Here is a 13035-nt window from a genome sequence, read left to right on the forward strand (position 1 = left end):
AGAAGAGCTCAAAACTCTATTCGGAAGCTTTAGACTCGTTGTCTTGCTTTCCTGTCATGCTATCAATGCTGCGGACCGTCTGTCCTCCCTCGTTCACCAAATCGCGCCGTAGGGCAAGCGAGGACCTGGGGCAACGCAGACTCAAGCTGGGTCAACAAGTAAGCCAACAAAAACACATTCGATCTCACACGGCAATTTCAATAAAGTGCGGTCAGAGTGGGGGCTACTAAGTACATTTACGATGGCCCTACGGCTTACCTACCTACGCGACTGCTGTCGCTAGGTATTCCCGCGTTCTGTATTTCGTCGAGCGCGACCCGGGCCGGCTTCCGAAGAGAGACTAACAGGCCCCGAAGACACCGTGGTGAAGCTCCAAAAACATTTCGGTCGGGCCAGCACCCGCCTGGCCCCGTGACAGGGACAAGACGAAGAGAAATTTCTTGAGACGAAACCCGCGTTTGCCAACCTTGCTGCAACTGGAGAATGTGTGACAAAAGCGGCAACAATTGGCTCGGACAGGGTAACATGTAGGAAGTAGCCCTGACGTTGGGCTGCCGACAAGCAGCCGGTTTTCTTTTTATAAGTGCCAGGCCGCCCTGGCGTCTGCACGTCTCACGGCACGAGAGGACTGGGGGGAAAGGGGCCTAGAGGAGGGGGAACAAAAATATAACCTGGGCTTTCTTGCAGAGTAACATTCGGGTTCCAGATTTTGGCCCCCCCGCCCCTCTCCTTCACTCTTCCTAGGATTTGCCTCTGGCAGAGATTACGGAGTACGGAGTACAATATTTGACGTTAACTAGGTCGGCAAGTGCCGCTGCAAATCGTGTGAACCCTTGTATCTCTTTTTATATTGTCCTGACCGCTCTGTGTTTCTTGGCAATTTGCTTCCGCTGACCTAGTTTGGAAGAAGCATCGTGGGGTCATGACGAAGACAGGCCGTGCGATAACCCCCTGCACCCATATTGTTGCCGGTCAAGCGGAGGGCCTTGTTGACATTTTGGCCACGTTATATTTTCTCCTCCTCTGCGATCAGTTCATTTTGCTGATACTTTACCCCACAGCCTTACCGAAAGAACAAAAAAAGCCAGGCTTGGGGCCCGCCAAGTCACCCAGCCGCCCTGCCCATGGCCACCTGCCGTTCCTTATCCATGTCGTTGTCGATCGGTAAATGCTATCAGTACCAAGTAATACGCCTGTCGCGGAACCGCATGTCGAGGGGAGGGGTGCGCAGGGGTGCAGAAAGGGGATGGGGAGGCTGCCTCCGCATCCAAGGAGAGAAAAAGTGGCCAAGTAAGTTGTACTGGTGATAATTTAATCTATTTTGTTTTTTCATGTACTGACTCTATATTTATATATATATATATCTGCCTTTTCATTAGTGGGGAGCAGTCCCGAAAGATGAGACGATTTTGGTTCGTAAGGATGACCTATCCGGATTCCTCCCGCATGTGGTCACATTGGCTTTTTTTTTGGCGCCATCACACTGCATTGTGCTTTCCGCAACGCTGACTGGCGCGCCTCTACTGAGTAGACGAGGGGGGGGGGGGGGGGGTTGCTGGATCTGGCCCAGGATCTTTCTCGTCCTTTCCCGCCCTCAAATACAAACTCGTGGAGAGGAAGGGGAGGCGTCGCGCCACAGTGGTGCTCGGCTGCTTTAGCCTTGCTCTCAGCTTGCGATAGGGCACGCTGCAAGGGTCAATTATGAGTTTGGAATAAGAACTCCGTCCTTGAGCATCGCAGACGAACCGGGGTCGCGCCGCAGCCAAGGACGGCTTCTTGTGGGAGGGGGGGGGACTCTCTCTTTTTGGAGCTGATGCAGCCTGATGGGCTGGTCCCACCTGCAACTCCTGCGCATTGCTGCATCCAAGAACTGCAGCATGTTTTTTTTTTCTTTGCCGTGGCTTAAAGGGCAGCAGGGCTGAGCACACGCAAAAGTGCCCGCGGGATACTCGGGCCCGGGCGGATCATGATCGTTGGCGAATTGGCGTTTTGGTGGGAGTCGAGCGAAATCATGGGGGGGGGGGACAGAGATACGACCCTCGCCACCCTTTTTCTTTTCTTTTCTGCGTTTGTTGCTACTAAACAAGTTGGCTACTCGAGCACTTTTCCCAAAACCAAACGTGGTCGTGTGAGAAGATGGATAGATTGGGCTTTGCCTGTGTTGACCTTGTTCAGCTGCGCGGGAGGGAGGGTGGCGGACGGTCATATTTAGAGTTGGCGCAACGACGGCAACAAGATGCGAGAACCGCTCTCTGACGAAAGGCGGGCTGATCTGATGGTGACGATGCGGCACAGAAAGGGTATAGAGAGAGAGAGAGCTTTTCCTTTGGGTCGAAATGTGGTGTCATTGTTTATTGGCCGCTTCACCGTTCCTTGGCCTGCATGAGACGGCCGGCCTTGCCAAAAGGGCACCGGCTGCCCGAACGAGCCGGGTCCCGCCAGGTGATGTATCGTTTTTTCTTTTCCGTTCCTTTTCTTTTTTTTTCTCTCTCTTTTTGGTTTTCAAGTTGTTCGCTTTTTTTGGCCTGGTAACCAGGCAACAGGCAAGTTTTATACCTTGCAATGCGACAGACATTTAAAAAAAAAAAGAAAATGAAAAGAAAAGAAAAGGAAAAAAGACAACCGTCATTAGCACACTTTTTTCGGCCGAGTTTGCCCACAAGTAAGTGATTGAGTGGGCGAGGGCGCTGATTAGAAGACCCAAATCGGCCACAGGGCTGGGCGCTAGCGGACATGGGATTTAGCTGTGTAAAACCGTCCCTCCCGCGCCCCCCTCTCCAGCTACTAATAGTAATAAACCAGCTCCAGCCAGCCACGTCGGGTATTTTGACCCTCTTGTGTACTGGTAACTAGTTGAGAGGAGGAGGGGAGAGGCAGAAGAATGAAAACCCAGCCGGGAGACTCTTTTTTTTTTTTCTTTTTTTTTTCTTTTTTTTGTTTGTTTGTCCCACTGCTCAGTCGCTGCAATCTTGATCCGACAGGGCTATCTCTCTCTTCCATGACTGGCTTGCAAGCTCGCCGCCAACAATGGTCCCTTTCTGCTCCGCGCTGCGAGACATGGTTGCGAATTGGCCTTTTTGTGGTAATTTGAACCCAATTTTTACTCCTTTATATGTTTTTTTTGGTTTCTCTCTTTTTTTTTTTTTTAAAAAAAAAAAAAGAGAAAATATGGACTAATCAAAAGGCTTCTTGAATCGAGGGGAAAAAAAAACGAAAACCATGTGTAAAAAAAAAAAAAAAAAAAAAAAAAAAAAAAAGCCTACGGATTAATCTACATGGGGACAACTTTTCCAAGGCCTTGGGGGAAAAGAAAAGTCACATTTGTTGATGATGCCTTGGTCAAAACACGGGACGTTGGATCAAGGCTCCGTGACTAACCGCCGTCGGGGGCTGGTTGTAACCCAAACACCCTGGACATTATCAGTACATATGCAGCACAGCCCTGCGAATTAATCAAACCGTCTTTTAAAAACCATTTTTTTTCTTTTTTCTTTCCTGCAGCCATAGCCTTGATTTTGCACACACACACACAAGACCTGCAGAATCCAGAAGTCGCGGAACTCTTTCCCCCTCATCCTTGCCACTTGGGGTTCGTTGGTGCGGCGTCAGTTCCGCGAGTTTTTGAACATGCCCATCCATGCAGCTTTTCTCTGCCCAAGGTCTCACCATCCGAGGTTTTTTCTTTTTCTTTTTTTTAAAAAAATAAAAACCCCCCGCCCTTTGTTATTCCATCATTTTGATACGCTGTCCTTGATAATTTCTTCTCGGGGCAAAATGAATGGTCCTACTGATATCAAAAAATGCGGGCTGCTCTTGTGTCATGAGTAACCAAAGAAGTAGTAGTAGTACTCCGTACCAGTACTGCTCCCTACCGTTCTCTCTCGATGGCAGGGTGGGTTGCCAGAGTTGCACATGTTCATTTTCCGGGCAAGATAAGGCGGTCATGCAACAGGGGTGGGTTAACAACGTTGCAGCAAACTTGTAATCTGTGCGTATGTATGTGTGTGTGTGTGTGTGTGTCTAATCCATTCTCTTGCGTGAGCTTGGCACGAAATTGGGCTGCAGCCTGACAAAGATTGGCGATGGAACATGTAAAAGAAACGAAAACGAGCAATCTTTATTTAGCTTTGGAAAATCTCGGAATACTTTCCACAGTTGGAAAGGGTCCGTCTAGAACGTCTAAAAGCCCCCCCCCCCTCCTTTCCTCCCGCTTCTTCATCTTGCCAGCTTGCTTAGCAGTCAACTAGCATCCCGGTGGCACACACACACCCTCCCCGGCCGCCGTGTCAGCGGCCGTCATATAGGCTCGAAATCTCAGATCCCAGAGTAAGTAAACGAGGGGCGGCCAAGTTTCTTGCGTCAATCTCTTGGTGTGAGCCGAAAGGGGCGAGGCAAAAAAAGGGAAGAAAAAAAAACCCCCCCTTTTGCCCGTATCAGCCATTTACCCGTCTTCTTCTTCCCTCTCTTGATTAGTGTCTTGTGCTCATTTTTCTTCTTCTTCATTACTGTCTTGTGCTCATCTTCCAGCACGCCATGTTTCTTGGTGCCGAAACCGCCCGCCCAATCCCGCCTTACCAGCCACGCTGCCGTAAAATGGCCCGACAGGGCTGGCCTACAGAAAACCACGCTAGAGAGGCTACAGGCCGATCCTCGATGCATCTGGCACACCTTTTCTTTCTTCTTCTTTTTATCTTAATGAATTTTTTTTTCGATTGTTGTTTCGGCCCTCCGTCTCGCTGATCCGCGTTCCAAGTGGCTGGCCACGGCCCATGTCTCGGGCTCCTCCTCTTCCTCCTCGGAGGGCGTGCGGCTTGGCCAGATCACTGTGCGACATTATTATACATGCAACGAGGCTCAGATGGCAGCAACGAGCCTGTCGTCTGGAACAACGAGAGATGGTGCCGAATTCGAAGGAGAGAAAACACACGCGCGCGCTGGCTCAGGCCTTTTGAGAGAGAAAAAAAAGAAGAAAGAAAAGAAAAAAGAAAAAAAAAACTGGCTCACGACCGTCTCATCCCCTCCCCATCTCCTCCAAGTCTTTCCTCTTCCTCGTCCACTTCAAAAGACAAAGCAGACTGGAGGCGCGCTTCGTCAAGTTATTTTTACCCCTCCATTTCCTTGCCCATTTGTAACGGTGTGTGTGTGTGTGTCTCCTTTGTAGCCTCGATATTGGCCGCTGCAACCCTGTGAGCAGGGGGGGGAGGGGCGAACCCATGCTGCCCATATCCATTTACACTGCGACTTGCTAGTTGACAACTACTGATACAACACACACCGGAGATGCAAAAATTCCCGCTTTTCTCGGCTGGACGAACAGGAAAGCAGAAAATGCTGCAGCCTAACAATGCCGTCCCCGTTTCCGGCGGGGCTGCAGGGCGTGCGGCTCGTTGGGGGAAAAAGTGCCTCTCTCTGTCTTGACGAGTTCTTGCCTGCCAACCTGCCTCTGGGGGGTAGTTATGGGAGACGGTGAATCGAGCGGACGGACGGGGAAAAGACGTTGTAGCTAAGAATCGGCCGAAAGAAAAGGAGTGACCATGTACATTGCTGGCATCAGGTTATGCCTTCTGTTGTCTTTGTATCAAAAATTCTGCTTCAAATTCCTTTTTACTTGGTGTAGGGTGGATGGATGGCTGCAATCTCGCGGGTGTATATTCCTGCACGTTTGTACCGGCCCGAGGCTCGCATGATGTGTGAAGCAAAAAAAAGAAAAGAAAAGAAAAACTAGGAGCCGCATGCAATTTCCGGCCATTTAAACAAAAAAAAAAACATCTTTGCGTTTTTTAATTCTTGGGATTGCCATCTGCCGAGTTCCTTGTGCCTCCACATCAGCAACGTGCGTGGGCTGGCAGGCGCGCTTGATGTTGGGCGGGCGTTGGTTTGTCCAAAGAAGCGAGTATCAACAGCTTTCGGTCGTTTTGAACGTCCTTTTTTAGTCGCAAATGTATTCTCATCAAGAGACCTTGGTCCCGTCGAGTCTAATTGCAAAGCTGTTTTGATGCATGCAGCCCCCCCCATGACTCTCTTTCTCTGCGGTGCGTGCTACTGAATCGTTGCTTTAAGCGCCCTCATGACTTTTTTTTTCTTCATGTTAATGCTATAGGTAAATGGCTTTCGAACACATCATATCTGGTCTGGCATCACGAATCGCCCGTCATCCGGCATCATCACATCAGCGAGGTGCATATGAGATATGCCCCTGACCCCCCCCGCCCCCCATCGTTACTCTCCCAGTCGGTTTCCGACTTTTGTATTAATGCCCTAGGCAAAAACATTCAAACACAAACTATTCGGTCTGCATCACGAATCGTCATCCGGCATGATCAGCTCAACGAGGGTGCATATGAGATATGACCCTGAGCCCCCCCATCGTTACTACTTACTCTCCCAGTTGTGGTTTTCCGACAACCGAAATCTCACACGCAGCCCAACTGACATGTCGTCTTTGCGCTCGCCGAGGTACTGGTACGAAAAAAAGCCGCGGCGCGCGCGCGCATTGTGTGAACATCCCGACTGCCCACCACCGTCCTCCGATTCAATCGCCTGCCCTGAAACTTGACCTGTGGGCGCTGCAGAGCCATCGCTTATCAGAGAGGCGCTCTCTTTATTTTATTCTTCTTTATTTATTTTTTTTTGCTCCCCCTCGTCCATCTACTCTCTCTCTCCTTTTCATTCTGCACCGAGTTTGCTTTTGCAGAATCCGGAACAAACGGCAACTCGCACGGAGGGGGGGGGGGAGGGCCGTCGACCTGAGCCTCGCGGCCTCATGCCAAAAAAGTGATTGCGTTGCCCTCCCTTTTTTTTTATGTCTGCGTTTCTAAATTTACACTCATTTCTACTTATCCCCATATCCCCCCCCTCCTCTTCCCCAGCGCCAGCGCTTGCATTACGTATACCCGCAAGGGCAGCAAAGGGGAGTCCACTCCAACGACCGACCGAACCCTGACTCGAAACGCCCTCCTTCAACTCCACAGCCACGAAAAGCTCACAAGGACGCGCGGCACCAACTCTCGCAAAAAACCCAGGGCAAAGAGCAAAAAGTAAAAAGGGGGCCATTAGACTTCCTGACACGACAAGTCTCCTTTGCCTGGATTTGGAAATAAAAGTCGCCCGTTTTGGGGCGGGCGCCTTTGATCGTCTTTATTAAGATCCAGAGCAGGGAGAGGGGTGCCATCATGGTCGCATAGCCGTCATCTAATCGAGCAAAGTTGCAACTACTATTACTCGGTACTGCTCAGTAACTAGTCAGGTAACCCATCACTGTAGTTCAGAGCTGATTCATGCTTGGCCCCATCGTGGCGTCCGCCCCCTCTTCAAATGGGAGGCAGGCGGTTTGCCGAGCGTAAACTTCTTTTACCACCTCCGTGTCGACCAGAAGCTGTGATGCAGGCGAAAAAGTCAAAAATCTCATTGAATGCCAGATCAAAGAGACCCGACCCAATTTCGAACCTGACGTTACTACAATATGACCTGGCTACCGGAACAGACTTTGATAGTTTGCTTATAACTAACCAGGTTATATCTCAGCCCACCCCTTCCTTGGAAGACTCCCAATCCACTACTACGGCAATGAATACGAGAATCCTCTTCTCTCTGTCTCTCTCTCTTTCAGTATTCTCCAATAAACAGGCATTATTACTGGTAGTGACGCTAAAAAGAGTCGCACCATTTGCTTCCTTGAAAGGTCCAGAAATAACCATGTCTGCCAACTTACCGGCCATCCCCGAAGTAAGGGGCCTTGGTTGGTCGATATAGCCGTATGACCGGCCAACCGGTCTAGAATGTGGTCTCCGCCAGCTTTTGCTCATGTTATTCTACTATCAAGTACCCCGTACACTCAGCAGACTCAGCCTTGGGGGGATCTTGCTTGTCGGCAATTTAGAAAAGCCTTGGGATGAGACAGTGAGCAGCATGGCCGCTCTCGAGTGCCCGATTCAAAAAGCCCGCCCAGGGCCTTGCCATGAGAACTGTTTACTGAGTAGCAGTCAGTCATGACTCTTGTATTATAAGTTTATGCTGCTCAACTCTGCAGATTCGGGAATGCGCCGAATTTTGACCTTGAAGGATGAGCGGTGTTGCAACTTGTCAGTCTGCAAGGTGGCACCATTTAAGAAGTAGTGTTGGGCCCCCCGATTCAAGAGTTTTCAAACAAGGCATGTTTGCGTCAAGGTAAAAGAATTGCCTTGATTCGTGCCGATGTAGGCTTTGAGTCTTGGTAAACAAATCACAGTGAGTGGCCTTGGTCTCTGGTACAGCCCAACATGTTTTCAAAAATCAATATACTCGCTTGCATTCTCGTACGTTTGGCCACATACGAGCACCGGCTTTCTCTCTCGCTTCTTGCTCACATTGTCTAGTTATTTCCCCGCCATCTGACGTTTGCGAGGCTGGTCCACCCCCCCGCTGCCCCCCCCCCCCCCCCCCCCCCCCCCCCCGCCCCCAGAGGCCTAGATATTCCAGCTGAGGCTTCTCTGAGCTCTCGTTCGGGCAGCTCTTGAGCGGCCTCTGGCCCAGTCTGGCAGTGGGGATGTTGAGCTACACCTAGTGCGTCTGTAGTACTGAGTAAGGTTTGAAGATGCATTCTACTGATCTGTGTGCGTGAAACGGGTCAAGAAGTACGGATTAGTGGTCACACCAGTGACGGTCGTGCAGTCTCGCTTGGCGGAACTCTAATGAAATTGCTTTCTGTCAGAACCCAGCCCCTTGCCATTATACATGTTCTCTTGGGCTTCTTCTCATTTCACAGAATATACGGAGTAGAAACAGGGTTATTGTCTGGTGAGAATGCGTCTCGGCAAGTCTTAATAGTTCAAATCAATATAAACCCTGCTAGCAAGAACTGAATAGGCTTTGTCTTTTGGTCGATAGGATTACCAACTTAACCAAGACAACGATACATCTGACCAAAAGATGGCCTGATATTTATCTTTCTGTATTGCTGATCTAGCCGCCTAGGACGTGTCGTACTTTTCGTATGACCATAAACGAATTATCCCATCAGCACAGGACGTAGCTATTAGACCGTCCTGCAGCGACACATCGATGCCCGTGACTGTATTCTTGAATGCTGAAAGCAGTACCTGGGCATGGCCATCCTGCAAATTCCAAAACATGAGGTTGCGCGCTTTCGATCCAGAGAGAAGCCATTCGCCATCTGGCGTCACAGCCAAGCTGCAAATCAAACCCTAAATCTTTTCTCAGCTCGACAGTCCATTGGCACAGGGAACGCACGCGGTGATGAGACCAGCCTCCACCAAGTTTGTTTTCACGTACCTCTTGTCCTTCCAGTTGCAGGGACAGTGCCCACTCCCTGGGCTCGTCGCCTTCCAAGGACCAAACTTTGATCAAATTGTCAAAGCCTCCGGAGATCAGTTTTTTACCACACGGCGAGAATACAAGCGAGGCGACCAGATCGGAGTGGCCGTGCTCGTCAGCCCCAAACCTGCGCAGGACGGCCTTTGTGCCGGCATCCCAAACGGTGATGTCGCTTCCCGACGACGCCGCGAGCAGCTTGCCGTCCGGACTCCAAGCTGTGCTGTACACCACACCTTCCACGGCGATTTCGTCCACCAGCTCGCCAGAGCTGACGTCCCAAAGACAGACGACGTCGTCGCCGCCGCCGCTCGCGAGCACGTTCCCTTCCTTGGAGAAGGCCAGAGATCGGACACCGCCGTTGTGAGCCGGGATTTTGTGCTTGCAGGAGCCGTCCTCCACGCTCCAGATGAGCACGTGGCACTCCTCGCCACCGGTGGCGACCAGCGTGCCGTCCGGGGAAAAGGAAAGAGGCTGGGGCCCCTCCGGCCACACGCCGTGAGAGATGGAGCTGTCGGGAAAGTCGCCAACCGTTGGCCAGCCTCGCTGGTTGTCGGCGGCGCAGACGTGGGCGGCGCCGCCGTTCCGCCAAGCCAGGTAGCGGCCGTCTGGGGAGAACTCGATGTCCGTGATGTGGAAGCTGGACTGCTGGTCGAATTCCTTGACGAGCTGGAGACTGATCTGTCGCGAGGCATCTGGGTTGAAGATTGCATGCCAGCCTTGGCCCTGCTGCGACAGCTGGGCAGGTATCCTATCAAAATCGTAGTCGTTTTGCTCCAAAATGTCACCCAGTCTGGCAGTGACTGTTTGATAGGTCGGGGCGGAGCCGGTGCCAGGACCGTCAGGGCGTGCTCGCATACTGGTCATTGCGTACAAGTCCGAAGCGTGGTCGAGGCGCGTACACGGATTTTTTTTTCTTATGAAAAGAGATATGATTGAACGATTCTTAGATTACCGCTGTATCAAAGAGCCTTGTATTTATAATGATCTTTGCAAACAGAGAGATACGGCTTGCCTTTCTGGGAAACCTTCACGAGTTGGTTGTGGTCCCCCTTTACAATGATGTAATGAGGCAGTGTTTTCATCCGCTGGTGGACTCGCCGGCTGCCTGCTGGGTCGGCGGGTCCAGGTTTACTGCCTGTGTGCCATTTCAGGTGACAACATTAGCAGAGTTTTGATAGACGTGATTGAGCCCTCCAAGGACATGACCATTCATAACCCTCTACTAGTCGTTGAGACGCATCATCCAGGGTAGTAGGGAAAGAGGCTTGGCGGTATTGGCGTTTATAACCAGACTATATAGGAATTTGTAGTTGGGACGATGACAAGTTAGAACACAGTCCTCCGTAACGAGGACGCATTTCCCCAGGACTTGTACCAGTAGGGTTCCTCACCCGGGCAGGACCCAGTTAAACTAGGCTGAACGAGGGTGGAATCATGGGAATCGTCGCCACCGTCAAGGATGCCTACGAAACGAAAGAGCGGAAGCGTTCCACCCCAGGTGGGTGGTTCGTCTGGACCCTGATGGCTAACTGGACTGATGTAAAGCCCAAGCGCGAAGCTTTTTTTTGGAACACTACTCCGTAACGAATGCGGGATGTTCTGTGCTAATAACGTGGTAGCAAGTTATTGCTTGGCGCTACCTCCAAAGTTGATAGGCAGCAAGGGAAGCCATAGGAGATAAAATCTTTGGCTTGATCGTTACTAAACTTCACAGACGCAAAATACTGAAGAATGACTAGTTACGCTTTTACCTACAACCCATAACTACGTGGTGTCTAGCATCCACTTGTCGTAGTCACAGTGAGCCTCAAGGGCGCGGTCTACAAAGTGGTCTGATAGATTACTTCGGATAGCCCGATCCGGCTCGGCGCGGGTCACACTAGTCAAGGGCAGTTGCTAAGACTTTTGATCTTTAACGTCAAAACTATTAGATACCAAGGGCCCGGATATGAAAAAATTCCGTCACAGCTGCTTCTCCGCCGACCACACATGCGTAGAGTCTGGTATGTAGTAGTCATTGTGAGTCAATCAGGCGCAGTCTACGGAGTACAGATTGAAGACTGGCCCAATGACGAACTTCGGATCGCCCGATCAGGCTCCACGGGGGCCGCCCTTTTCCCTGGAACCGGGATCCGCTCCGGCTTTCCTGCAAGGTCGGCCATGCGTTGGACTCCTCAGTCGATGCCATTTTGTCCGCCCCCCCCTGTGTGCCATTGGCTAATATGCTCAGCCACTGTGCCTTGCGTCTTGATCAATTATGCTTTCCATCAGATTGTACTAAGCTGCGGTACAATAACGTGTAGTTTTTAAAGACGCAAAGTCTCTACGATACTCGGGATAGATCCTATCTGCACCTTGGGCTCACCAACGTTGGCCTACACGTCTCGCTGTGCCGCCTTGCTCCCCCCGTCACATATTGTACAAATCTGCTCTCTAGCTAACACCAATTGAATCTACTCAGGCTTGGGTCTACAGTCGTTGCGGTGTGTTTGACACGTATTACGAAAAATGCATCAGGCGGACCCCCATGATGAACCCGAGCACCTGCCGGACCCCAATCAAGACGAGCCCAATACCACCGTCTCGGACCACCCTTTGCGGGAGACAGACGCAGCTCGATTTGGCGTTCGGTCCACGGCGGAAGCGAACATGAAGCGTCGGATCGAAGCCGGAGCAGACATTTCTCGGGCAACCTACGACGGCGTGACCCTGCTGCACAATGCCGCCGCGAACGGCTGGATTTCGGTATCGAAAATGCTTCTCGACGCCGGGGCCGATCCCAACGCCCGCAACGTCGACGAGGAGACTCCGCTGCACGTCGCGGCTCGGTTCGGCGACGCTTTCGTGGCGGAGCTTCTCATCGAGGCCGGCGCGGACGCGTCGGCCGCGGACTGCTACGGCAACACGGCGCTGCACATTGCCGCCGCGCACAGCTTTGCGGATATCGTCCGGCTGCTCCTCGACGCCGGCGTCGACCCCGCGACGGCCAACAACAATGGCGACTCGGTGCTGCACCACGCGATGCCGGATGCCAGCGCGGCCGCGCTCGACTTCGTCCTTGACCGCGTCGTCGCCGCCGCCCCCGGCGTCCTCGTCTCCTCCGTCACGGGCGAGTCCGGAGACACGCTCCTGCACCGCGCGGTGCAGAGGAGAAGGAGCGCGCCCTCCGGCCTGGTGCCCCGTCTGCTCGCGCTCGGGTCCGACCCCGGGGCCGCCAACGACGAGGGGGAGACGCCCCTGCACGCCGCGGCAGCCTGGGGCCGCGCGGCGCAGGTCGCGGCCCTGCTGCAGGCCGCCGGCGGCGCCGGCGCCGGCTTCCGCGTCGGCGTCGACTCGCTGGACAATAGGGGCGCGACGCCGCTTCACCGCGCGGCCGAGTCGGGCGAGCCCGAGTCTCTGCGGATCCTCATCGCCGCCGGCGCTGACGTGGGGGCCAGAACCAACGATGGGGAGACGGCGCTGTACCTGACGCTGGGCTGCCCGTCGGGCCACTATGGCCGGCCAGAGCACATGGAAGAGAATGCTAGAATACTGATTGATGCCGGGGCTGATGTGAATGCTCAAACGAAATCCGGAGAAACGGTTCTTGACCGGGCACGCAAAGAGGAGTGTGATAGTATGGTCCGGATACTCGAAAGGTTTCTATAACAATAGGCAATTTTAGTCGGCAAAAAAGGAGATATTCTAGAGATGTTCTGACGGAGAAAGCCTTATAGTAGGCAG

At 52.3% G+C, this 13035-nt stretch overlaps 2 protein-coding genes across 2 annotated transcripts; one reads left to right on the forward strand and one right to left on the reverse strand.

Annotated features, from left to right (window-relative positions):
- Positions 1 to 8948: 8948 nt before the first annotated feature.
- V2A60_009824 (WD40 repeat domain-containing protein) lies at positions 8949 to 10176 on the reverse strand (the record flags this gene model as incomplete). Its single annotated transcript, XM_083261088.1, has 2 exons — positions 8949 to 9182; positions 9271 to 10176. 2 exons carry the CDS (start codon positions 10174 to 10176, stop codon positions 8949 to 8951), a joined length of 1140 nt encoding a protein of 379 aa, XP_083117214.1.
- Positions 10177 to 11820: 1644 nt separating this feature from the next.
- V2A60_009825 (ankyrin repeat domain-containing protein) lies at positions 11821 to 12960 on the forward strand (the record flags this gene model as incomplete). The annotated part of the gene is made up of 1 exon (XM_083261089.1): positions 11821 to 12960. One exon carries the CDS (start codon positions 11821 to 11823, stop codon positions 12958 to 12960), a length of 1140 nt encoding a protein of 379 aa, XP_083117215.1.
- Positions 12961 to 13035: the final 75 nt, after the last annotated feature.

Source organism: Cordyceps javanica, chromosome 7, assembly GCF_051103115.1.
Source record: "Cordyceps javanica chromosome 7, complete sequence".
NCBI classification, from domain to species: Eukaryota; Fungi; Ascomycota; class Sordariomycetes; order Hypocreales; family Cordycipitaceae; genus Cordyceps; species Cordyceps javanica.